Source organism: Mastigoproctus giganteus, chromosome 8, assembly GCF_048544385.1.
Source record: "Mastigoproctus giganteus isolate SK-2022 chromosome 8, ASM4854438v1, whole genome shotgun sequence".
Classification (NCBI taxonomy): Eukaryota; Metazoa; Arthropoda; class Arachnida; order Uropygi; family Thelyphonidae; genus Mastigoproctus; species Mastigoproctus giganteus.
Genome location: NC_143582.1, coordinates 106684923 through 106712307, shown reverse-complemented (window position 1 = coordinate 106712307; position 27385 = coordinate 106684923). Strand labels below are relative to the sequence as shown.

The window sequence follows — 27385 nt, the reverse complement described above, 5'->3', positions numbered from 1 at the left end:
ATTATTTTAGTATTAACAGACTACAAATATTTTGTGTCAGGTGTTCCCTTAAAGTTGAGATAAAGAGCAAGTTATGTCCCAAATTTCCTTGACGGAAGAGTACATTAGTGGTGTGCTCATTTTGTTTGTGGAGGTCTAGCAGCAGGTGCTCCATGAATGATCTGGGTACACAAAGCTGCTGATACTCTATTTGATTTCTTGGACATGATGTGTTCCAGCTTCAGTCTGTTTGATGATGGTATCCAAGGGATTTGCTTCAGTATTTCTGTCAGTTGCTGCCACTTTAGCTGTTTCCAAATTTTTGGTGACATCTGGTTTTTTTTTAACTATAATCCAGCAATGGTGGGAACTCTGGACAATGGTCAGGCTTTTTGTTGTTGCTTTTCTCGCACATATGGGTATACCAGCAGACGACCCCTACGGCATCCTCTCCTAACCAAGGTTCATTGGCGTAAAAGAATCGCCTCTCTGCAAAGAGCATGCAAGTCGGATGTTAGAAGGCTGTAAGGTGTGCTGGTCGGATGAGTCTGTTTGTTTTTTGTTTGTTATTTGGTTTTTAGGAGCATTAGCAACTAAGGCCATATTGCTCCGGGAATATGCGGTGGTCATTCCCTGACCTTTCCCATTCCTCCGTATTTGGTGGTCACGGGCTCGAAACCTGGTGTAATCAAGAAGCGTGAGCTATGCACTGCTGCTCCTGCCCACCTGGCTACGGAGGTGCCGTCGGATGAGTCACGTTATTTACTTCACACCGTGGATGGTCGTGTACGGATTTGGCACCAATAACATGAGGCTCTTGATCCATCATGTATGGTATCAAAAGTGCAGGCTGGTGGAGGTGGTTGTATGGTGTTGGGCATGTTTCAATGGCAGGAACTTGGACCCCTGGTGCATGTGGAATAACGTATCAGCATTCTCCGCTATCATCAACTGCTTGCTGACTGTGTACACCCAGCTATGTTACACTTTTCCTCGAGTGGTGATGGTGTCTTCCAAGATGACAGTGCGCCAAGCCATTGGGCGCTTGGGCAGGAATTGTTTGAGGAACACAGTTCTGACTTCCAGCATATCAATTGGCTGCCAAACACCCCTGATATCAATTCCATTGGGCACTTGTGGGACATGGAAAGGCATATCAGGCATCTGGATGCACCAATCACCTCCATACCTGCAATTCTGGGTGCATTACACACAGCTTGGTTGGCCATACCTCCCAAATGCTTCAGACATCTTACTGAATCAATGCCATGTCGGATAGGTTTGTGATATATCACAAACCTATTCACGGCCTGCAACTGGATTGTAGGCCGTGAATAGGTTCACCTGAATTGGTCCCTTAGTGATGGATGCTATTGTAATTAGAAAGTGTCCCGTGGCTTTGAGAGGAAGGGCTAAACAATGTCTGGGCAGAGGAGTCTACTGCAGCCACTATTTCAATTGTGAGCAATTCTGCTTTATGGTTTTTAGATTCCCTTTATTTTATTTTTTCACAGCAAGAGTCTACTTGTTGCTAATCCTTCTTTTGTATACCCCAAACAAGATGGTTTGACCACAGTCTATAAACAATACACTATAATCTTTTTATTATATATGTATCGATACCGTAATATTCGTTTATTATTTGGTTTTTAGGAGCATTAGCAACTAAGGCCATATTGCTCCGGGCATATGCGGTGGTCGTTCTCTGACCTTTCTGCATCCTCAGTATTTGGTGGTCACGGGCTTGAACCTTGGTCTAATCAAGAAGTGCATGATAAGCACTGCTGCTCCTGCCCACCTGGCTACGGTGGCACCTACTGTAATATTGCAAGATTGCATGAAGATATGCTTAGAAGGGCCAAATGAGTTATCGGAAAAAAATAATAAAAGCAGTGATTGATACATATGCAATGAAAAAGCTAAGAAGAATAAGATTATTATAATACGTGCATGTCTATAAAGCATTTAGGGCTGAAGCCTCAAGCTATGGAAAAGTTTAGACTATGTATAAGTATAGTGCGAAAGCATCAATAATACATAGCCAAATCTAAATTAACAGAATGTTAGCAAAACGGCATCGTTTTAAGTTATATCTCATATTGTGAATATCTTCACGAGTTGCCATGATATTGCACTACTTCGAATAAGTAAACCTCAGCAGAAGACTAATGTTACTTATTCTCAGATGGATACCACCACACCACCCAGACAGCACCGTTTCAGGACTATATGGCCCTTCTTCGGTGGGTGGGTAGGTACCCGAGTGATGCAATGATGGCAAAACAGTTATGAAGTATAACTCCAGAATATGAGAGTAGTGCAATATCATGGCAACTCGTTGTGAAGGTATTCACAATATGAGATATAACTTGAAACGATGCCGTTTTGCTAACATTCTGTTAATTCAGATTTAGCTATGTATTATTGATGCTTTTGCACTATACTTATACATAATACTTGCATGTTTCATTATAATTTGTATGATATTTAATTGGTGATTTTCATATTATTAAACTATGAGTTTTTTAGTGATGTGGTTTTTGTGAACTGACTATTAGTATTTACTGGCTTTCAAGGGAAATTTTATTGTATACTGGCTTTCCAGGTCTTAGAGAAGGCAGTTTGCTCCATTCTGTACTAGATGGGAAAACTTATCCTGACCAGATTTTGGGCCCTGCCAAATGGAGGCAGGAGCAGTACCACCTTGTACCCAAGAGGTAGGAAGGATTAGTAATAAGTGTGTAGATAAACTAGTAAAGTGTATTTCTGTACTAAGACCTTAGATGATTGTGCTTTAGTGGGCCTTAAAAAAAAAAAAAAAAAAAAAAAAAAAATGGGAAACAATTTATCACTTCAAGAGAAAGCACTAATTCGCAGGTCAAACTGCTTGATTACAAATCTCTTGGGGGCTTATAACACAATAAGTACTGAAACAGATCAGGATGAACGTAGAAACCATTGAGTGTGAATGCTTCTCCATTTTGTATGTCGAGTAGTTTAATCAATCATTTCTAAGTTGTCTACTTGGTTACTATCTACACTGGTATTTTTATGTTGGCTTAATGACTTTATAATTAAGGTTTTCTTATCATTATTCTGTTAGTCATTCATTTTAAAATTAAAACAATGTTTGCCCTGCTTTGAGAATGTCCTAGTAGTCTTCCAATAACCATTCACCAGTCTTGGAAGGGAAAGGGAAGGTATTCATATGGCAAATAGGGTGATGTGAAGGATACAGAGCTATAAAAAATGAATAAAGATTATAAATAGAATTCTAATTGTATCAGGGCAATGAATAAGAAATTAAAGATGAGAGAAATGCAAAAATAACGAAGTATTCTTTTTTTTTTTTTTTACTTTATATCTTACATAATTCGTTGAGTGTGATTCATAATTGTCTCCATACGTGGCTGAATGTATGGCCAGAAGCCTTGGTTTTTGTGCTCTTCTTGACTCCACACTACCTGTGCACAAGAGTATTTTTCAATTTCTTCTTTCACCAGATCAAATGGGAAAGGACAGAGCTGCAAAAATATCAACTCAATAAATTAAAAAAAAAAAAAAAAAAAAAAAATTCAATTTTAATGCAAAACACAACAGAATAAAATATTCGGTTTATTACCAAAAATAAAAATATTACTTAAAAGAAACTTGTTAAGAATTACACAGCCTTATTCAATAGTTTATATTTTTATAATCATCATTAATTATGATCTTTTTGTAATAATAAAAGTACATAAAATAATATAATACCTGCTAACTTTTAGAAATGAGAAACTGAAAAATTTTAATATATTTTTTTTATGTAAACCCCAAGCACGAGAGGTATTAGAACCTATAGTACTTAGGACCATGCTTGGGTTGGAGGCTGAGAAGATGAAAGAAGATATTTGTTGACATTGGACTTGAACTTCTGTAGATTGTAATTTTCAGGAAATACGTATGAAGGAAGGTTTGCAGAAAACGGCAGTTCAATGATTAAATGAGGAAGATGAAAAGTTGGTTCTGTGAGTTTGAAGTTAGACAGTAAATGGATATTGGCTGGTGGCAGCACGTGTTCGGACTGTTTTGAAAGAGAGAGAGAGAGAGAGAGCGGGAATTATAGAAGCCAATTCAGAAGAACAGTGCCCATGGAAGTATCTGTAGAAGAGGCATGCAGCTGAAACAGTATGTCTATGAGACAGCTAGTGGAGAGACTCTGTTAGAGATGAATCATTAATTAACCTAACTGCCCTCTTCTGAATGGAATCAGTTAGTTATTTGGTTTTTAGGAGCATTAGCAACTAAGGCCATATTGCTCCGGGATATGCGGTGGTCATTCCCTGACCTTTCCGCATTCTCCGTATTTGGTGGTGACGGGCTCGAACCCTGGTCTAATCAAGAAGCGTGTGCTACGCACTGCTGCACCTTCCCACCTGGCTACCGAGGCGCCCTGAATGGAATCAAGAAACCCAAGAGAGGTTTTGGGGGCACCACCCCAGATGTGGGAACAATATTCCATGGTAGGGCAGATATGCGATCTGTGCAGAGTGAACAGCTGTTTGGAAGAAAAGTAACGACAAGAGTGAAAGAGAAAACCAAGTTTTTTAGATGCAGAAGAAGCAATATTTGTAATGTGCTTGTGCCAAGAGAGATTAGAAGTCAGGATAATCCCAAAAAGAGATAAATCATTTTTCCTAGAAATCGGAGTATCACCATAGCATAGCAGAGGAGAAGAAGAATCCTTTTTGTGAGATATAAGACAAGACCGAGTTTTAGAAGGATTGAAATCAATTAAATTGTCTTTACCCCACTGGAGAATTACCCGAAGATCGGCATTTAAGGAACTGGTAGCAGATTTTCAAGAAGTTGAAGTTGACTGAGAAGGGCAAGGTTTCTCAAAATGAAAAGTGGAATACAATGTGCTATCATCGGCAAAACTATGGATAGGATTTCCAGCCAATGGAAGAAGGTCATTAATATACAAGAGGAAAAGAGTGGGGGAAAGGACTGAACCTTGGGAGACACTGGCATCAGTGTAGAAGTTAGAAGACAGAGTGTCATCTACCATCACCCTCAGTGAGCGACCAGAGAGAAAACTGGATAACCAATTACAAAAAACAGCTGGCAAACCATAAGATGGAAGTTTGTTTAGAAGACCTTTTAGAAGACTTCAGTTATTGGTTGATTCAACTACTGCTCAACTCAGATGCCCAAATTATTTGCTGTATGATTCCTTTTGCCTGAAAGGTGGTACTTGTGCATATGTCTGTTCTGATATTCCCTGTCAGAGACTTGGAAATTTGGAATCTCCTCTGACTTAAAATCTCTCTACCTCATTGTGTCAAATTCATCTGTTGTCTCTACAGTTCTCCCAATTCCACTAATCACTTGGAGCTCTTTGACTTCCTCTCTTTGCAACTTGACTTTCTCCAGTCCAACTTTCCTAACAGTGAGGTTAGGAAAGTTGGACTGGAGAAAGTTGTTAACATTTTAATGTTCACAACTCCAGCTAGCTTCCATTTTCTAGTCACACCGACCCAGCTGGTCGAGATGCCGAGGCTTTTGCAATTACTAATGACCTTGCAGAGATTGTTCATTTACCTACAAGAATACCAGACAATCCTAATCATACAGCCAATACGCTTGATCTTTTTCTCACAAAAAACCCTTCTAAGTACATGGTCGAAGTGAGAGGCCCTTTAGGCACTTCAGATCACAACTTGGTGATTGTCTCTTCTCCAATGGAGCCTTTACCTCATGGTTATTCCCAACCTTATTTTGTTTGGCATTACAAGAATGCAAAATGGGATGACATGCAAGATTTCTTTTCTTCTTTTCCTTGGTCGGATTACTGTTTCAAAACTTCTGAAGTCAACATTTGCTCAGATCGTATCAGTGAAATTATTCTTGCAGGAATGGACTCCTTTATCCCACACGCCACTTTAAAATCTCGTCTTTTATCTAAACCTTAGTTTTCCAATAAATGTACTAAGGCTGTTCAAGAGAAGAATGTTGCATATCGTAACTGACTTGTTTCTGATTCTTCAGTTTAATTTTCTGCCTACACCAAAGCTTGCAACAATTGTAAAGCAGTTATTGATTAGTCTAAACTAGATTTTGAACAGCCTAAGAGTAGAAAACTTGCTTCTTGCCCTAATGGTAGCCGAATATTCTGGTCTCTTCCCAAAGCTATTGGCCGCAACTTTTGCCCATCTCTGTTCCCACCTCTGTCCAAACTAGACAGTTCTGTTGTGACTTTAACCTAGGATAAAGCTGACCTGTTTGCATCCCATTTTTCTTCCAACTCATGTATTAATGATCTTGGGAAAACACTTCCCACCATTCCCAACACGCTCCATTCAATGCCTCCTGTGGTCTTCCATCAAAAGAATGTCAGAAGGATTTTGACGAATCTTGCTGCTAAGAAAGCTCCAGGTCCTGATGGTATTTTTCCACTTGTTCTCAAAACCTGTGCTCCAGAACTTACTTCTGTTCTATGTCGCTTTTTTCATTTTTTTATTCTAAAGGTGTTTTTCCTTCTGCTTGGAAATTTGCTCATATCGAACTAGTTCCTAAAAAGGGTGACAAATCCCTCCCATCCAATTATCGTCACATTGCAATTATTTCTACTCTTTCTAAAGTAATGGAGAAGTCAATTAACCGCCAACTCTTAAACTGCCTAGAAACCTTCCGTCTGATCAACGATCGGCAGTATGGATTCCGTCTGTGTCGGTCCACTGGCTTATGTTACCCATTTATGGCCTAATTAAATGGAAAGATTCAGTGAAACCAAGGAGTTGCTCTTGACATCTCAAAGGTTTTGATCGTGTCTGGCGTAAAGGTCTTCTAAACAAGAGGAAAAGGTCTTTTCCTCTTATATATTAACGACCTTCTTCCATTGACTGGAAATCCCATTCATAGTTTTGCCAATGATAGCACATTGCATTCCACATTCCATTTTGAGAAACCTAGCCATGATCAATCAGCTTCACCTTCTCGAAAATCTACTACCAATTCCTTAAATGCCGATCTTCAGGTAATTCTCCAGTGGGGCAAAGGAAACTGAGTTGATTTCTATCCCTCTAAAACTCAGTCTTGTCATATATTTCGCAAAAGAATTCTTCTGCTCCTATGCTTATCTTTGGTGACACTCCGATTTCTAGGCAAAATGATATATCTCTTTTGGGGATTACCCCTGACTTCAAATCTCTCTTGGCACAAGCACATTACAAATATTGCTTCCTCTGCATCTAAAAAACTTGGTTTTCTCTTTCGCTCTCAGGGTTACTTTTCTTCCAAACAGTTGCTCACTGTATAAATCGCAAATCTGCCCTACTGTTCCCATATCTGTGTGGTGCCACCAAAACCTCTCTCAGGCTTCTTTATTCTATTCAGAAGAAGGCAATTAGGTTAATCAAAGATTCTTCTCTAACAGAGTCTCTCCACTCCCTGTCTCATATACCCATTTTAGTACTGTTTCTGCTGTATGCCTCTGCTACATATACTTCCATGGGCATTGTTCTTCTGAATTGGCCTCTATAATTCCCACTCGCTCTTTCAAAACAGATCGAACACATGCAGCCACTAGCCAACATCCATTTACAGTCCAACTACAAACTCACAGTACCAACTTTTTGTTTTCCTCGTTTATTCATTCAACTACCGTTTTCTGGAACAACTTTCCTTCATACGTATTTCCGGAAAATTACAGTCTACAAAAGTTCAAGTCCAATATCAACAAATATCTTCTTTCATCTTCTCAACCTACAACCCAAGCACGGTACTAAGTATTATAGGTTCTAATACTTCTCATGTTTGGGATTTACATAAAAAAAAAAAAAAAAATTGCCAAACACAATCGAAAGCCTTTGGGATGTCAAGAGCAACTACTTATGTTTCACTGAACCTTTCCATTGGATTTGTCCATAAATGGGTAACGTAAGCCCGAATATCACCAATGGATTGACACTGACGGAATCCATACTGGCGATCGTTGATCAGACGGAAGGTTTCTAGGCAGTTTAAGAGTTGGCGGTTAATTGACTTCTCCATTACTTTAGAAAGAGTAGAAGTAATTGCAATGGGACGATAACTGGACAGAAGGGATTTGTCAATCTTTTTAGGAACTGGCTGGATATGAGAAAATTTCCAAGCAGAAGGAAAAACACCTTTGGAATAAGAAAGTAAAAAAAAGGCGGCAAAGAATAGGAGTAAGTTCGGGAACACAGGTTTTGAGAACAACTGAAGAAATACCATCGGGACCTGGAGCTTTCTTAGCATCAAGATTCGTCAAAATCCTTCTGACATCCTTTTGACGGAAGACCACAGGAGGCGTTGAACGGAGCATGTTGGGAATGGTGGGAGGTGTTTTACCAAGATCAATAATAAAAGAGTTGGAAGAAAAATGGGATGCTAACAGGTCAGCTTTATCCTTGGCTGAAGTGACAACAGAACTATCTGGTTTGGACAGAGGTGGGAGCAGAGATGGGCAAAAGTTGCGGCCAATAGCTTTGGCAAGAGACCAGAATATTCGGCTCCCATTAGGGCAAGAAAAGAAGCAAGTTTTCTACTCTTAGCCTGTTCAAACTCTAGTTTGGACTGATTAATAACTACTTTACAATTATTGCGAGCATTGGTTTAAGCAGAAAATGAAACTGAAGAATTAGAAACAAGCCAATTACGTTATGCAACCTTCTTCTCCTGAACAGCCTTAGCACATTTATTGGAAAACCAAGGTTTAGATACAGGAGAAGATTTTAAAGTGGAGTGTGAGATAGAGGATTCCATTCCTGAAATAATAACTTCACTGACATGATCTGAGCAAACGTTGACATCAGAAGTTTTGAAACAATAATCTGACCAACAAAAAGAAGAAAGGAAATTTCGCAGGTCATTCCATTTTGCATTCTTGTAATGCCAAACAACACGAGGTTGGGAATAGCCATGAGATAAAGGCTCATTGGAGAAGAGACAATCATCAAGTTGTGATCTGAGGTGCCTAAAGGACCACTCACTATGACCGTGTATTTAGAAGGGTTTTTTGTGAGAAAAAGATCAAGCGTGGTGGCTGTATGGTAGGATTGTCTGTTATTCTTGTAGGTAAATGAATAATCTGTGCAAGGTCATTAGTAATTGCAAAAGTCTGAGCATCTCGAACAGCTGGGTCGGTGTGACTAGAAAACGGAAGCCAGCTGAAGTTGTAAACATTAAAATCACCAAGGAAAATTACCTCACTGTTAGGGAAGTTGTACTGGAGAAAGTCAAAAAGCTCCAAATGATTAGTGGAGTTGGGAGAATGGTAGAGACAACAGATGAATTTGACACAATGAAGTAGAGAGATTTTAAGCCAGAGAAGATCGAAAAGAGGAGATTCCAAATTACCAAGTCTCTGACATTGAATATCGGAACGTACAATTGCACAAATACCACCTTTGAGGGGAAAGGAATCATACAGTGAATAATTTGGGCAACTGAGATGAGCAGTAGTTGAATCAATCGATAACTGAGATTTTTTCAGAAAAAGTACATGGGGTTTGGCAGATTGCAAGTGCAAATTGACATTATTGAAATTAGAAATGAGACCATGTATATTTGTGAAATGAACTAGGATGTGTTTGGGAGGTTTAGATCTTTTCTCAGATAAGCTTACTCGATTAGTTTGACAATTCATGGTGTATTCAATAGTAAGAAAAAGTGGGGGGAGGGAACATGCTGTATGAAGTAATGAAATTTTTGGATATGGCATACACATGGTAAGAATATACCCAGATCCTTGACATAACATCCCCCCCCGCATACACACTACTAGGACTCCCTCCAGTAGCTATCTGACAGAGTAGAGTTAGCAAGATTATACACTAAGTGATCTGGAAGCCTCCTAAAGAGTTACCAATAGGTTCAGTCCAGTGTACTAACTAACGGCCGTCGTGCGAACACCGTTTTAGAGCTGTACTCTCGAAATGTAAGGAAGATTGGATCTCGCCATGATGTTCATCATAATCTCAAAAGTTATCAGTCATACTGCATGATGGAAGAAGGGTTGACCGGAAGTGAGCTCTTGAGACTAAATATGGGTTCCTCCACTTTAAGCCTCCAATTAGCAAAGTGATCATATTGCACCGCCCCTCTGTGTTATCTAGTATTGCCTGGTAACATAGAGGGGTAGCATTGCTCCATGTGGTGTGGTGTGTACCACACCTCGGCCCTTCCTTACGTTGTTTCACGTATATGATTGAAGGGGAAGGGGAAACACATTTCACCCTAATAACGTAAAAACTACAACATTCCAGCTATCGGTATTATCGCATATGCAATAAGATCCAGTTTACTTCTGGTTTATAATAGGTTTCACTAGTGGATCACTGGCCACAGCAATAAGCTTACTACGCCGAAAAGGACAATTAACATTGGCGAATGGAATGTTCGAACGGGGCACCACGTTGGACAAAAGGAAATCATTGCCCAAGAACTACTTAGGTGCAAGATATCAATTGCAGCATTATCTGAATTAAGGCTCACCGGGTCTGGAATGATGATCATCCAACCACCAGCACCTAACAAAGCGGTTATGCTATTCTACTCTGGTGGCAAGAAACGAGAAGCAGGAGTGGGCTTTATGGTCGATGCTCAGGCCACCAGTAGTGTGATCGCTTTCCAACCAATATCGGACCGCCTGGCAGTCCTTACTGTCAAGGGCACCATCAAGACCCATATTATCTCCGCCTATGCGCCAACTGAGACTAGCCTGGACCCGACCAAGAATGACTTCTACAACCAGCTCCAACATACGCTGGATTCAATTCCGCAGACAGAAGTGATCATCCTCGCAGGGGATTTTAATGCCCATATTGGCGTGGACAGATCTGGTTGGGAAACAACAATGGGCAAGTTTGGCCATGGGAAGATCAATGACAACAGACTACGTTTGTTGTCCTTTGCCGCATCTAACAACCTGATCATTGGAAACAGCCATTTCCAGCACCCTCAAAAACATCAACTTACATGGCGAAATCCATCTGGCAAGGACTCAGCAATCCTGGACTACATTTTGATCAATGCCAGATTTCGCTCATCACTCACGATGTTCGTGCCATGAGGGGATCTGATTGCGGATCTGATCATTACCTCATCCGGGCTAAGGTGCAGCTCAAATTACGGCATGCAAAAAGATCATCTCGGTCAGCCAAGCTGGACTGGAGGCAGCTAATGAATGCTGCCAACAAACAGGCATATCAGATCGCCCTATCCAACCGCTTCGAGATGCTGGCCGTGCCCGAGGATATAAATGAAGAAGAAAAGCAGATCTCTGATGCCATCCTGGAATGTGCCAAGCCCCTATGTCCACCTGCCCGACGTCGAACGCAACCATGGATATCAGATGAGTGCCTCGACCTCGTGGACAAACGGAAACAGGCAAAGTTGGTCGACTTTGAACGGTACCGGCAGCTAAACCGAGAAGTCCGACAAAGAATGACAGCAGAAAGAGAAGCATACTGGAACCAAGTGGCAGACGATCTTGAAGTGGCGGCATCCAAAAACGAGTACCGCACTCTCTACCGCACCCTCAGATGTCTGAGTGGAAAGACTAAATTGACTAGTGACAACATCAAGAATGCTGATGGGACCTTCGTGCGATCACCATCCGAACGCCTGCAACGGTGGAGTGAATTCTTCAAAGCTCTGTATAATCACGACCCACCTCAGGGACCGCCAGCAACAGCACTCTCGATCGACCCCCCTGAGGTCTCCATGGTCGATGTTGAGCCTACAGTAGAAGAAGTGAAAGCAGCCATACAATCCCTGAAGAATGGCAAGGCACCAGGAGTGGACCAAGTCACCACAGAAGCGATCAAAGCCGGGGGAGATGTACTGCTTCGCCGACTACACTCACTCCTCAAAACCATCTGGTGCACTGAACAAATTCCGTTAACATGGAGGAAAGCCATTATCATACCGATCCACAAGAAAGGTGATAACCGGGACTGCAAGAACTACCGTGGCATCAGCCTCCTTTCCATCATTGGAAAGGTCTTTATGAAGATTATCCAGTCAAGACTGCAAAAACATCGCGAGCAAACCAGTCGAGAAGAACAGGCAGGATTTAGACCCGGGCGAGGATGCTGTGATCAAATCTTTGCCATTCGTCAGCTGATGGAGGAGAGGATCCGGTGTGGACAGCGAACCGTCATTGTTTTCATTGACTTTAAGTCTGCTTTCGACTGTGTCCACCGGCCTGCCTTATGGAAACTACTAGAGGTTGAACATGTACCTCGAAAAGTCATCACACTCCTCCAAACTGCATACAACGGTTTAACCAGCCAGGTGCGCATCCAGAACGATTTATCTGAGGAATTTACCATTCAAACTGGAGTCCGCCAAGGGGATGTAGCCTCCCCGTTGCTTTTGAACATCGTGGTCGATGCCATTATGAGGCAAGCATTCAGAAACAGACAGGGCATACAATATGACAAGGATCACTATGTGACTGACCTGATGTTTGCTGATGATAGTGCTATCCTTGCCGGTAACGACGCTGAAGCCACGGAAATCCTCTACGACATTGCCCGCATTGCCCGGCCATATGGTTTGAAGATCAATGCTGGTAAGACAAAGGCCCTGACAACAGATGGGTCGCAAGCCACCATCTATCTCGAAGGCGTCCAGATCGAGCAAGTGCAGGACTTTAAATACCTTGGGTCGCTGGTCCAGGAGAAGAAAGTTGCATCCACCATGGAAATTCACAGCAGAATTGGACAGGCGGCCACTGCGTTCGCCTCGCTCAAATGGTGTCTGTGGAAGAGGACCAACATTTCCACAAAGACTAAAATCCGACTCTTCCGGACTTTGATCCTGCCCATTCTTCTTTACGGATCGGAAACATGGATTTGTCTCAAGTTAGATTTGAACAAACTTGAGGTATTCCAAATGCGATGCCTGCGGCAGATCTTGGGCATCTCTCTTCGCGACCGCATCACTAATGATACCATCCGCGCCAGATGCCAACAGCAACCAACCATTGCCGACCAAATCCAGAAGCGAAGGCTCAGATGGTTTGGCCACGTATGTAGAATGGGCACGAACAGAATACCATCCACACTCCTTTGGAGACAACGACCCACCCAATGGAGCATCCAACGGACCGCGCCTAGGAAAACGTGGGCCAAGCAAGTGGAAGATGACTTGAAGAGCCGACGTCTCGACCTTAACCAGGCCAGGACTGAAGCCATGGATCGTAAGGTATGGAAGAACATCACAGAGCAAGTCCGAAACCCTGCGGCACCTACAGCAGCATACTGGTTGCGTGGCCAACCGCCTCCCCCAGCTGCCAGCTAAGGACCAAAGAAGAAGAAGAAGAAGGTTTCACTAACAGAAAAGCCCATTAAACAGGAAACTGCAAATTGTTTTTACTATTTTATGGTATTTCTGGAGCCAATTTCTGGCAGTGATCTCCAGAAATGGGCTTTAGAAAAATATCACAAAGGCATTCAAAATTGATTCTTATAACCGAACATATGATAAAGATGAAAGTGTAATGCATTTTAATAATTTGAATTGGTTTTTTGATTTTTTGTAATTAAAGTGGCTGATTCCATTAACCAGTGATCATGTTAACTGGCACCTACTTATTTCACTTTATGATGGGATGGGCTTACGATTGTCTCCGACTGGACCACGTGGTCCTCCCTCTCAGTCAATAGCAGCAATTGTAAACATGTTGGCCGCATGTTTTGTTTTTGCATCCTTTAGTTGAAGTGAGTATTTGTTTTGTGCTTCAATCAATATATTAGTTGTAATCAATTTTTTAAATCAATATTTACAATTTCCATTATAAAAATCATCTTTTAGAGAGATAAATAGCTTAGTTCTATAGCAAAAAATCAACTTCTGAGGTCTTGAAAAAATTACCAAAAAACAATGTGTTATTGGGTTCACATTACGATATTTATACAATACAATGGTGTCACTAGAATAGATTAATATCATAAAGCAGAGGTCCACTATATTGGTAACAACAAGCTGTCAAAGGGTGAGTGGTAAACACCACAAACTTTGAGGTTGGCCAAGCTACTAACACCTGGGAGGAAAGAGCCAGCAACTAAAATAACAAATGTCCAAGAAATGATTATTGAAACAGAAATGGTAAAAGAACCTAAAAGCTATCTGCACCAAGCTATCTACTGCAACTATACAATAACTGTTTTCAAAAGGAAATCTTTTCCACTACTTGAAAATGTGTTAACATAAGATTAATACTCAATCAGTACCCAGCAATGGGCAAAGGTATACAATCTAACAATATCCAGCAGTAAAATCAAATCAGTTTTGTGAAATGGTAATTTGAATAGACATCCACAGCTTAAAATAAGGTGAGATGGCTGTAGTTACAGAATTGAAATAAATTAAGTATAATATTTTACAATAAGTTAACTTTCTATCCACTGGTGAACTTAACTAAAACTATGCTGGTATGATTGCTAGAATCAGCCACACACACTCGGATTTAAAAAGGAAGATACTTGCTCTTATTTATGAGGCAATTTTCCTTCCAGGTATTACCTATGGCGAAATCACATGGTACTATAGAGCCACTTTACACAAGAATAAAAGAATGTTACACTCCAAACAGAGAAATATATTCCTAACCATCACAAAGGCATACTGCACTGTCAGTACAACTACTCTGCAGGTCCTGGCAGGGGCACACCCATTAGACTAAGAAATAATTAAAAGAGTCCTTAAGTACAGCAGACTCAATTTACCAGAATCGAATTAACAGAATCATTTCAAGACTACAAAGTAAAAAAAATAACCGCCAGAAATCATAAAATTCAAGAAATAAATAGAATAGGTTTTGCAAGTTGTAAATAAGTGACAAGAAGAGGCATTATAAGACGTGATTGGGAGATGAATGTAAATATTATCCTGCAACCCCCCGACTGTCTTCATACACACCGCTCAAATAAACAATAGAAAGAGAACAAATGTATAGTTTGTTTTACCGAGTCGCATGTATTATTGTGTTCCTTCACACCACAAGAAGTGGGTTTATTTCACTGTTTTATGGCAGGAGTGTTGAAATTTTTTTTATAGTAACTATTTTTTTGTTTAGAAATCGTGAAACTGATGGGTAAATGCAACAGAGTTGTGCTTTCAATTGAACAAAAACTTGAAATTATTCAAAAGTTTGAAAATGGACGCGCCGTTTTCAAACTTTTAATGACCATTATAATGTTGGTGACCAAACCATATGTGACATCGTAAAAAGTAATGGGAAGCAATTAGATTTTGCAGGCACATCTGATAGCATTAAAGGCATGATCAGAAAAATGATTCCAGCATGGTTTTGGGAAATGTGGAAATCATGTCGATGTCTTCGGAATTGCAATTGCCGCTGCTTGGACAATACTTTCTGTGCTGTACATAACTGCAGCATTCCAGTCATAGTGATCGATCTTCCACCTTAGTATCCTAGACGGGTGGCATCGTCTCACTTGGCAATGGTCAATATCACAGGGAAGTGATCACTACCATAAAGGTTGTCTTCAACCTCCAATGCACAAATAGAGGACAGAATGGGAGCATACAGAGAGGTCGATTGCAGTAAATATATGGGTAGGCATGTGGAAGAAAGTGTCAGATCCCACATTCAGAAGGGCCAGATCATTGTTTTCTAGCATAAGCTCAACAATCCAACCCCTTTTTTGTTGATGTCAGCACTATCACACACAGAGTACTATGTCTGATGAAATCTCCTAGTAATAGAAAAGGGGATGGCAACTGCTGAATGAGATCATCATAGGGAATAGAAACCCTACCCCTATGCAAACTGCTACTGCCTATAAGCTGCATCTAAGTGGTAAGTGGCATAGCTTGAAAAGGGGTATGGTTACCCACAAGGATGGCACCTCCTCCATGGGCAGGTCCAACCCCACCTCTGTTTTTACGAATAATAGAGCAATTACACAAGTAAGGGTCTTCATCAGCCTTAAAATAGGTCTCCTGTAAGCAAAAGCATGTTGGGTCGAGCTTACGGAAGAGGGCCTTGGTGTCATAACAATTCTGAAGGAATCCATGGCAGTTCCACTGTAAACATTTTTCTGTGATCATTATTTAGATTTTTGTGGTCTGTCTGATGGCTTCCGAAGGGCTGAGGCCTTTATTTTTTCAGTCCTGTAGTTTTCTTTCTTTGGAAAGAATGGGTGTTGGTCTGTATCCATTTCTTCCTCTTCTTTGTCAAGAGTTCCAAGGCTTGAGTTGTCTGGTACCTCCTTATCTTCTACGTCCATTTTTTCTGGTGTTATTAGTGGCAATTCAGGTTTTTCAAACTTTTTTTTCCCACTTGGTTTCGATAGTGGTGAAGTGCTAGGAGTTATTAATATTGGAGTGGCAGCTGACTGGGTTTCTTGTGTGGGTTTTTGAGAGCTCAATAAACAGAGCATTAAGAAGAGCAGATATTATCTTTTAAGGGCACAAAAGGTGATAATGTTCTGCTGCCACAGGAAGGAATTACTTAAGAAGTACAGGTCAATGTTGAAAAAAAGCAGTGAGTTAATGTTGAATTTGAGAGTGTCTGCAATTCTGCCCAGACACAATAGGAGGGAGAATCAACCACCAGATGGCTGATGGCAAACTTCTAAAAATCTAGTCTGCAACCATTCTTGCTCAATTTGAATTTATGCCGCCTTATGGGGGTTAACCTCAGCAAGAGGAAGAATTCCATTATCATTGAGCTTGCTCAATCCAATCAAAGCCTTAAACACCTAAATCAGATAAATTCACAGGTGCCTAGTCTCCAGATGTTGCAATTTGCAGAACTGAAGCCATTCTTTTGAAGAGAAGCCCTTTATTCCACCTCACCAATCTTGATGCCCATTTCTCTAGCTGTTCCAGCAGCTCTACATGCTTCCAAAAATGAGGCCTCCAGACCTGTAATGCAGTACTCTAGAAGTGACGTGACCATTGATTTATACAATGGAATAATCATTCATTCCCTACCCATTGTAGAAAAACTCTGTATATCATATACAAAACCCCATGAGCTGTCCAGGCAGTTCATGGGGTTCCGTAAATGATATAGAATGTTTTTCTTTTGTCCAGACAAACTATCTGCATTGCTCAGAAAACTTCATACATAATTAAAAAATACCCCCCCAAATTCTATTTCATCTTTCATGAACTTGGTTGCAGTACCACACAGTTGGTAAGTTAATATGTGATTACTGCTACCCATAAGCAGTACCTAGCATTTGTCAATAATAAACTTCAAATGCCATTTCTCAGCCTATCTGCCTAAATTTTCTAGGTCTTGTTGCAGCAGTATAACTTAATTACTACTGTTAACCACACTGCTAACCATTGTATCATCTTCAAAGTCAGACAGTAAGCTCGATATACATTCATCAGTACCATTAATAAATAATTTACTGAACTCTGAAAAAAAAATGATGCTGTGACTAAAGTAGACTTTACTGTCAGGAAAATGGCAAATATATTGTGCAAAAAGGATATATGGAATAAAACCAGGGTATGTCTCCTGGGACAAAAGGTGGAAACGTAGAGCAGATATTATCTTTTAAGGGTACAAAAGGTGATATCATTATACAAATTAGCACTAACTTAAGAGTAGGAGATCTGCAGATTATTTAACAAGTAGACGGCATTATTAAAAAAAAGTCACGAGTTAGACGTAAATTTGAAAGCTTTTCTACTCAGACTCAATAGGAGGGAGTATATGATGAGAGAATTGTCAATCACTGGAGGGATTACGCAAGGCTCATGGGATAGAATTTTTCAATGTGTGGCCTGTGCTTGTTAACAGGAGAGACTGCTTCAACAGGGTTGGGACACACTTAAATAGAAAGGTTACAAGAATATTTGCTGACGCTATCGAGGTAGTGTTAGGGGGGCCAGAAAACTGCTAGCTTGTCAGGATACACAGACTAATATTAACAATAAATGCAGACAGAGGTGCTTCTACTGGAACAAGCAGCAGCCTTGAAACCAAGGTGTTGGGGATTTCAAGGACTGCCGAGTCATCATGGAACAAGTAAATACATGGGTGTGTTAGGAGAAAAAATAAGTGAAAGTATACCGATGCTAGAAGTATAGTAAATAAATTTGATGAATTTGAAGTGCTGGCCAGGGTATCAAATGCAGACAATGTTGGGATTTCAGAGACATGCAGTATTTGAATATAGAGGTATAATGTATACAGAAAGGACACACATGATAGGGAGAAGAGGGTTTATACTCTTAGTTAAGAAGCATAAGATCTAAGGCAGTGCACCCAGTTGACATGGGTGGCCAGTGCAATGTTAAGTCAGTTTAGTGTGACATAAGTACTGAGAAAGCAAAAATGAGAGTAGGAGTGCATTATAAAACTAATGACTCTGTTGAACATAACAAAGAAATGTACAGAAATCAGAATGTCTTAAATTGGGGATTTTAACTTTCCAGATATTGAATGGAAATTGTGGGATGGTCATTCACAGACTAGCAAAACTTCTGTGGATTTATTGGATCACTGTTTTATCTGGTAACATTTTAGAGAGAACAAGAGGTAGTAATACTCTTGATCTGATTATCAGCAGTGATTATTGAGGCATTAGGAATCTTCAGAAAAACGAATAACTAGGAGGCAGTGCATACTGTGTATTAATTTAGGATTTACTTAAAGATGTAACAAATATCAAGGGTAAAGGGAAAGGGTTTTGCTTTAGTAACGGTGACTACAGTGGGCTCAGACAGTATTTAAATTCTATACAGTGGAATCATCAACTGATGATGTTACCATCTGAAAATTCTAAACTGGAATTAATCAGATGATGGAATTAATTATAGAAGCTACTAGGCTTTTCATACCTACTAAGAAATACTATTCAAGGTATAAGCCTAACTGGATATCGGATGAACTGATGACTTTCGTGGCAGAGAAGAAAAGTTCATGGCATGTAGATAAATTATCGGGTCACATAGAAGCTATAGTAGATATAAACTAGTCTGAAATCAAGTCACAAAAGACGGGACGGCAAGCGTAGGCAGATTACAGCAAATATTTGGCAGATGAAGCAAAGAAAAGGGGCAATGATTTCTTTACTTAAACTTTAGAAGAGGATGAGTCAAATTGGTCCTCTTCGTTTTGATGGTTTGTTATTGTTTGTTATTTGGTTTTTAGGAGCATTAGCAACTAAGGCCATATTGCTCCGGGGATATGCGGTGGTCATTCCCTGACCTTTCCGCATCCTCCGTATTTGGTGGTCACGGGCTCAAACCCCTGGTCTAATCAAGAAGCATGTGCTACGCACTGCTGCTCCTGTCCACCTGGCTACCAAGGCACCTCGTTTTGATGGTTCAACTGATGAGGATACTGCTCCATTTGCTGACAAATTGAATGAATATTTCATATCCACACATGAGAAGTGTTTCGGTGAAAGGATACTGGAAATTTATTAAGCTTTAACAGGGAGCTAAATGATTTTGTAATAACTAATAGGAATGCTGGAAGAGAAATTGTGAAGTTACACATAACAAAAAGGAACCTGTGGTGGATGGGATCTATCTAGTTATATTAAGGAAGGCAGTATAAGTAAACCCTTAGCCATAATTATGAGTTCAACCATGGATTCACTAGAAGTTTCCATGGACTGGAAATGTGCAAAAGTATTCCCAATTTGCAAAGGATGATCAAAGAGTGACATGAGTAATTACAGACCTGTTAGTTTAAATTCTGTTCCAGGGAAAATAATGGAGTCACTGGTAAAAGAACTAATGTAAGATCATCAAGACAAGGCTGCAATTATATTTCAAACACAGCATGGGTTTGTTAAGGGGAAATCTTGTTTGCCCAATTTGATCAGTTACTATGATGTGGTCACAAAGGAACTAGCTGTAAAAAATAATTCTGATATTATACCTGGATTTCAGGAAAGCTTTTGATAATACTGTTGTACATAAAAGGCTGCTATACAAATTGGAGCGCCGACCGGGCTAGCTAGGTGGGTAAAGTGCCTGCCTGGCAACCCAAAGTTCGCAGGCTCGAATCCCGCCTAGGGCTTGGATCAGAGTAAAATCCAAAAACTTTAGGAGGTGCATTTGGGAGGCCACAGAAGCCAATGCACCAAAAAAAAAAAAAAAAAAATTGGAGCAGTTTGGCTTTAAGGACAAGTTGCTGCTATGGATAAAGAAATGGTTGAGTGCTAGAAGACAGAGAGTAGAAATCAACAGACATTGCTTTTCACAGTCTAATGTTATCATTGGAGTCACCCAGGATTCAGTGTTGGGTCCATTGTTGTTTCCTTTATTTATCAGTGATATTCATAAAGGCATATCACGCTTAATGTCCAAGTTTTCAAATGATACAAAGGTTGGCAGGGTGGTTAATGACAGTATGCTAGTGCTACAGGATCTAGAAAAGTTAGGCAGTTGGGCCGAGAAGTAGCAATTGAATTTTTACATTGATAAGTGCAAAGTTCTGCATACGGATAGTAGTAACCCCTGAGTATTAGCATTTTAGCATTAGCATTAGTAGAGGCATTTGATGCAAGAAAGCAAGCTTATGCAGCATCAGTCAAAAAAAAAAAAAAAAAACCCACTTCCACTTCACCCCTCTGTTCGTTCAAAATACCTGTCCAGCTGAGCCTTAAACTTATTTAGGCTATCAACCTCCACCACAAGGGATGGCAGTCTGTTCCACCAACCAACCAACCACTGGCTAAAGGCAAATTTCCGCACGTCTATCCTACATCTGTCTTTCCTCAATTTGAATTTATGCCCTTTCAGGTGATTTTTCTGGGCTAGAGGAAGAATTCCATCAGCATTGAGCATGCTTAAACCATTCAAGGCTTTATACACCTCTATCAGATCACCTCGCTGGTGCCTAGTCTCCAGACACTGTAATTTGCAAAACTTAAGCCTTTCTTCATAAGAGCACCCCTTTGTTCCATTCATTAATCTTGTTGCCCTTCTCTGTACTCGTTCCAGCAGCTCTACATCCTTCTTGAAATGAGGCCTCCAGACCTGTATACAGTACTCTAGGTGTGGCCTGACCATTGCCTTATACAATGGAATAATCACCTCCTTATCCCTGCTGGAAAAATTCCTGTATATCATTGACAATACTCCATGAGCTACTCTTGCAGCCCGTCTGCACTGCTCAGAGAACTTCATATCTGCCTGCACAATCACCCCCAAGTCCCTTTCATTCTCTACCACTGTCAGTGGAGTACCACAGAGTTGATACGTTGCTCTGGGGTTGCTGTTTCCCATGTGTAGTACTTTACATTTGTCAATGTAAACTTCATTTGCCACTTCTCAGCCCATCTACTCAACCTTTCCAGATCCTGTTGCAGCAGCATAGTGTCAGTAGTGTCCTTGACAACCCTGCCAACCTTTGTATCATCTGCAAACTTGGACATTAAGCTTGATATACCATCATCAATATCATTTATAAATACAGAAAACAATAATGGACCCAACACTGAGCCCTGAGGGACTCCACTAATAACATTAGTCCACGATGAGCAGTGTCCATTGATTACCACTCTCTGTCTTCTCCCCCTCAACCACCCCTTTATCCATAGCAGCAATTTGCCTCCAATGTCACACTGCTCCAATTTGTGTAGCAGTCTTCCATGTGCAACAGTATCAAAAGCCTTTCTAAGATCCAAGTATATAATATCAAAGTTATTCCCTGCATCCAGTTCTTTTGTGACTGCATCATAGTATCCAATCAAGTTGGTCAGGCAAGACTTCCCCTTAACAAAACCATGCTGTGTCTGAGCTATAACTGAAGTCTTGTCTAAATGATCCTGCAGTGCTTCTTTAACCAGTGCCTCCATTAATTTTCCTGGAACAGAACTTAAGCTCACAGGTCTATAATTACTTGTGTCAGCCTTTGATCCTCCTTTGTGAATTGGGGTCACATTTGCACATTTCCAGTCTATGGGTACCTCCCCTGAGTCCAAGGAAGCTCTCATAATTATGGCTAAGGGTTTGCTTACTTCCTTTGCTGCCTCCTTTAATATAACTGGATAGATCCCATCCACCCCAGGTGCCTTTCTTGTGTTTATCTTCAACAGTTTCTCCTCCACTTTACTCCCAGTTATTTCAAGATTCTCTAGCTTACTGCTAGAGTTGAATACACCTCTGGCATTCCCCTTGCTGAATAACTCCTCATGTGTGAATGTCGATGCAAAATATTCATTTAGTTTGTTAGCTACCTGAGCAGGATCATCAACAGTTGACCCATCAATATCAAGTGGACCAATCTGATTCATCCCCTTCCTTCTAGAGTTTACATAAGTAAAGAACTCTTTGCTGTTTTTCTTTGCATCCCTTGCCAAGGATTTCTCGTAATCTGCCTTCGCCTGCCTAACCTCCTTTGTAACTTGGTTGCATATCAACTTGTATCTATCATAGGCTTCTGTGTCATGTGTTAATTTGTAAGTATCCCATGCATTTTTATTCTCTGCCATATGCCTCATTAGTTCATCTGACATCCATTTTGGCCTAAACCTTGAACAATATTTCTTAGTTGGTATGTAAAGCCTAGTAGCTTCCAAGATAAGTTCTTTGAATGCTTCCCATTTTGAATTTGCTGTTGGTAACATCATCAGTTGGTCCCACTGTATAGAATTTAAATACTGTCTCAGTCCATCGTAGTCGCCTTTACGGAAGCAATAACCCTTCCCTTTACCCCTAATGGTAGTTACCTCTTTCAGTAACTCCCACTTCAGCACACTGTGATCACTGCCACCTAGTGGTTCATTTATCTGCAGATTCTTAATGCATGAAGAATCACTGCTGATAATCAAATCAAGAGTATTACTCCCTCTAGTTGCCTCCCGAACATGCTGATGTAGAAAACAATCATCCAATAAATCCCCAAAAGCCCTGCTAGTGTGTGAGTAACCAGCCCCCAAATTCCAGTCAATATCTGGGAAATTAAAATCTCCCATTATAAGACTCTCTGATTTACTGGCCCACTCTATTTCCCTGTACAGTTCCTTATTATACTCATCAGAGTCATTAGGCCTATAGCACACTCCTACTCTCAATTTTGATCTCCCAATGCTTATGTCACACCATACTGACTCAACACTGCACTGTCCAGCGATGTCGACTGGCTTCACTTCCTTGGTTTTTATGTGTTTCTTAACTAATAGCATAACCCCTCCCCCCTTCCTATCCTGTCTATCCTTTCTGTAGACGTTGTACTCCCCAAATTGCAGTTCTGCCTCCCTTATATCTGTGTGACACCACGTCTCTGATATCCCAACAATATCTGCCACACCATATGTCACACCATACTGACTCAACACTGCACTGTCCAGCGATGTCGACTGGCTTCACTTCCTTGGTTTTTATGTGTTTCTTAACTAATAGCATAACCCCTCCCCCCTTCCTATCCTGTCTATCCTTTCTGTAGACGTTGTACTCCCCAAATTGCAGTTCTGCCTCCCTTATATCTGTGTGACACCACGTCTCTGATATCCCAACAATATCTGCCTTTGATGTTTTTAGCAATACCTCAAATTCATCAAATTTATTTACTAAACTCCTAGCATTGGTGTACACGCAAGTATACCTGCACCTGTTTCTATTCTTAGCTACCCTAACACAACCCATGTGTTTACTTGTACCGCAATGGCTCCCAGCAGTCTCTGAAATACCATGTATCTTGTTTTTCAGGCTTCTGCTCATTCTAATAGAAGCAGTGCAAGAATCTCTTTCACCTCTGCCAGTGAGTAATGTACCAACTGCGTGGTACTAAACTCAGAGTAGTGGAAAATGAAAAAGACCTGGGGATTATTGTGCAGTCAGATATGAAGTTTTCTCAGCAATGCAGCAAGCTGCCATGATAGCTCATGGGGTTTTGTCAATGATATACTGAAATTTTGCTAGCAGGGATAATGAAGCAATTATCCCATTGTATAAGGCAATGACCCAGGCCACATCTTCACTAATGCATATCAGTCACCTCATTTTAGGAAGGACTTGCAGCTGCTGGAACGAGTACAAAGAAAGGCAACGAGATTGGTGAGCAGAACAAAGTGTTGCTTTTAGCAGGAAAGGCTTAATTTCTGCAAATTTCAGCATTAGAAATTAGAGATTAGGCACTGGCAAGACGATCTGATTGAGGTTTGTCTGTAATGCTTTGAGGAAGCTCAATGCTAATGCAATTCTTCCTCTTGCTTAGATTACTCTCTCAAGGGGCATAAATTTTAATTGAGGAAGGACTGTAGCAGAATAGATGCGAGGAAATTTGCCTTTAGCTAGCGAGTGGTCGATTGCTGGAATAAACTTTCATGCTTTCCATTGTAGTGACACTTGGGATTTCAAGAACACGAAAATCCTTTCTACAGATAGGCAATACAACAGAAGGAAATTCAAAGAAGCTTTTCTCATAAAAATATTTGGAGCCTCAGCCATCAATAGAAAACTGGGAGTCGAGTTCAACCCGCAATATGTTCATCTTTTTAAAAAGAAAAAAGAAGAAGAAATTGGAAAACAGGAAAAGAAAATAGGCCACTCGTCTGGAGGAATAACCCACATAATACCCACATTCCAGACCACAACCCTGAGATGTTTAGAGTAGGAGAGCAAAGGTCACCTCAGGATTCCACTACACAAAAGCCCTGGTTCTAGGATAGAAAACCACAGTAGGAGAGCAAAGGTCACCCCAGCAGTCCACTACACAAGAACACCGGAACGAGAATAAAAAAAAAAAAAAAAATCCTGGCAAAATTCTACTGGCTATTGGAATTAATCCCTCACCTATTAATTAACTGCTGGCAAGCCTCTTTCCCCTATGTACATCAGATTTCGGGGGAGCATCGGCAAGAGGAGTCTCTCAACAGAAGAATTTAATCTCTTGGTATTTACTTAATTTATTATCTGGTTCTATTGATACAATAATTCAAACTTAGAATTGTTTATTTGCAAATCATAATTGCAATTGTAATATTGGCAATTGAATTTAAATTTGCAACCCTTTCTATTTTTGTTTCCTCAACAGTACGGTCTGATGGATATCGATAAGTATCTGAAACGTTACCTTAACTGTATAGTAGTTTAGGCGAAAGCGTAATAAACTAAATTATTAATTTTGCGGGATATAAGAGTGATATTATATTTAGTGATAATCAAGTCTTTACTGGTTTTTTTTTTTTTGCATCCTTTTCCAAAGACTTCTCATAATCTGCCTTAACTTGTCTGACCTGCTGTATGACTGATTGCAGACTAGTTTCTATCACAAGTTCATCTGACATCTATTCATGATGTTGGTATTGTGATCAGTTAGTCCCACTGTATTAAAATTTTAAAAACTGACTGATTGTGTAGCCAACTTTATGAAAGAAAAAGCCTTTCCCTTTACCCCTGATGGTAGTTACAGCTTTAGCATTAGTAGGGAATACGAGGCAAGAAAGCAAGCTTACATAGCACCAGCAAAAAAAAACAAAAAAACCAACCCTTCCCATTTCACCCATCCATTCATGCCAAATCATGTCTAATTTTGCCTTCAACTTATTTAAGTTGCTGACCTCCACTACAACAAATTAAAGATTGTTCCAACTATCAACCACCCGCTCGCTAAAGGTGAATTTCTGCACATATACTCTACAATTGTCTTTCCTCAATTTGAATTTATGCTCCCTCAGGTGAGTAATCTGAGAAAGAAGAAGAATCCTAATTAGCATTGAACTTGCTAAATCCATTCGAGGCCTTATACATCTTGATTACATCACCTCGCAGGTGATTAGTCTACAGAAGCTGCAATTTGCAGGATTTAAGCCTTTTCTTGGTAACACCAACCCTTTCTTCCACTCACCAATCTTGTCCTTCTCTGTACTCGTTACAGCAGCTCTACATCTTTCCTAAAATGGGGTCTCCAAACCTGTATACACTAATAAAGGTGTGGCCTAACCAATGCCTTATACAAGAGGACAATCACTACTTATGCCTGCTAGCAAAATTCCTGCATATCTTTGACAAGGCACCATGAGCTACACTTGCGCCCTTTTTGCACTGCTCAAAAAACACCATATCTGACTGCACAATTACCTCTAGGTCCTTTTCATTCTCCACTACTCTGAGTTTAGTACCAAAAAGTTGATATGTTACTCTGGGGATACTGCTACCCATATGCAGTACTTTACATTTGTAAATTTTAAACTTCAGTTGCCACCTCTCAGTCCCTCTGCTCAACTTTTTCAGATCCTGTTGCAGTAGCATACTATCATTACTGTCATTAATAACCTTGCCAACCTTCATATGGTCTGAAAACTTAGACATTAACCCTGATATATGTTCATCAATATCATTGATAAATACCGAAAACAACAATGGGCCAACACCAAAACCTGGACGACTCCACTAATAACATTAGTCCATGAAAAGAAGTGTCCACTGATAACCACTCTCTGTCTTCTCCCACTCAAATATCCTTTCATCCCTTATAGCAACCGTCCCTTAATGACATACTGCTCCAATTTGTACAGTAGTCTTCCCTGTGCCACAGTAACAAAAGCTCTCCGAAAATCCAACTACATGATAACAAAATTATTCTTTGCATCCAATTCCTTTGTGACAACATCATAGTATCCAATCAAATTTGTCAGACAAGACCTCCCTTTAACAAACTCATGCTGTCTTAACTATTACTGCAGTCTTGTCTAGATGATCCTGCAATGCTTCTTTAACCAGTGATTACATTATTTTCCCGGGAACACAAGTTAAACTAACAGGTCTGTAGTTACTTGTGTCACCTTTCGAAACCCCTTTGTGAATTGGTGATACATTTGTACACCTCCAGTCCATGGGACCTCCTCCAAGTCCAAGGATGCTCTCATAATTATGGCTAAGGGTTTGCTTACTTCCTTTGCTGCCTTCTTTAATATAACTGGATAGATCCCATCCACCTGAGTTACCTTCCTTATGTTTATCTTCAACAATTTCTCCTCCACTTTCCTCTCAATTATTACAAAATCACTTAGGTCCCTGTTAGAGTTTGATAAACTTTTGGGATTCCCCTCCTTGAATAACTCCTCATGTGTGAATGTAGATACAAAATACTCATTCAGTTTATCAGCTACCTGAGCATGATCATCAATAGTCAAACCATCTATATTAAGTGGGCCAATCTGATTCATCCCTTTCCTTCTAAGGTTTACATATGTGAAGAACTCTTTGCTGTTTTTCTTTGCACCCTTTGCCAAAGATTTCTCGCAAACTGCCTTCACCTGCCTAACCTCCTTTGTGATTTGATTACAGACTGGCTTATATCTGATATAGGCTTCTGTGTCGCCTGATAATTTATATGCATCCCATGAATTTTTCTTCTCTGCCACAAGCCATGTTAATTCATCTGATATCCATTCAGGCCTAAACCTTGAACAGTATTTCTTAGTTGATATGAAAAGCCTAG

The 27385-nt window shown here is 40.3% G+C and overlaps 1 protein-coding gene across 3 annotated transcripts in view; it reads right to left on the bottom strand.

Annotated features, from left to right (window-relative positions):
- The window catches only part of LOC150081753 (2-oxoglutarate dehydrogenase complex component E1-like), a 1213922-nt gene that overhangs the window by 24770 nt on the left and 1161767 nt on the right, over nucleotides 1-27385 (bottom strand). For all 3 annotated transcript variants that reach the window (XM_090378853.1, XM_090378854.1, XM_090378852.1), the window contains exon 21: nucleotides 3349-3503. In XM_090378853.1, coding sequence (XP_090234979.1) covers nucleotides 3349-3503 — 155 coding nt within the window. The remainder of the gene's footprint in view (nucleotides 1-3348; nucleotides 3504-27385) is intronic.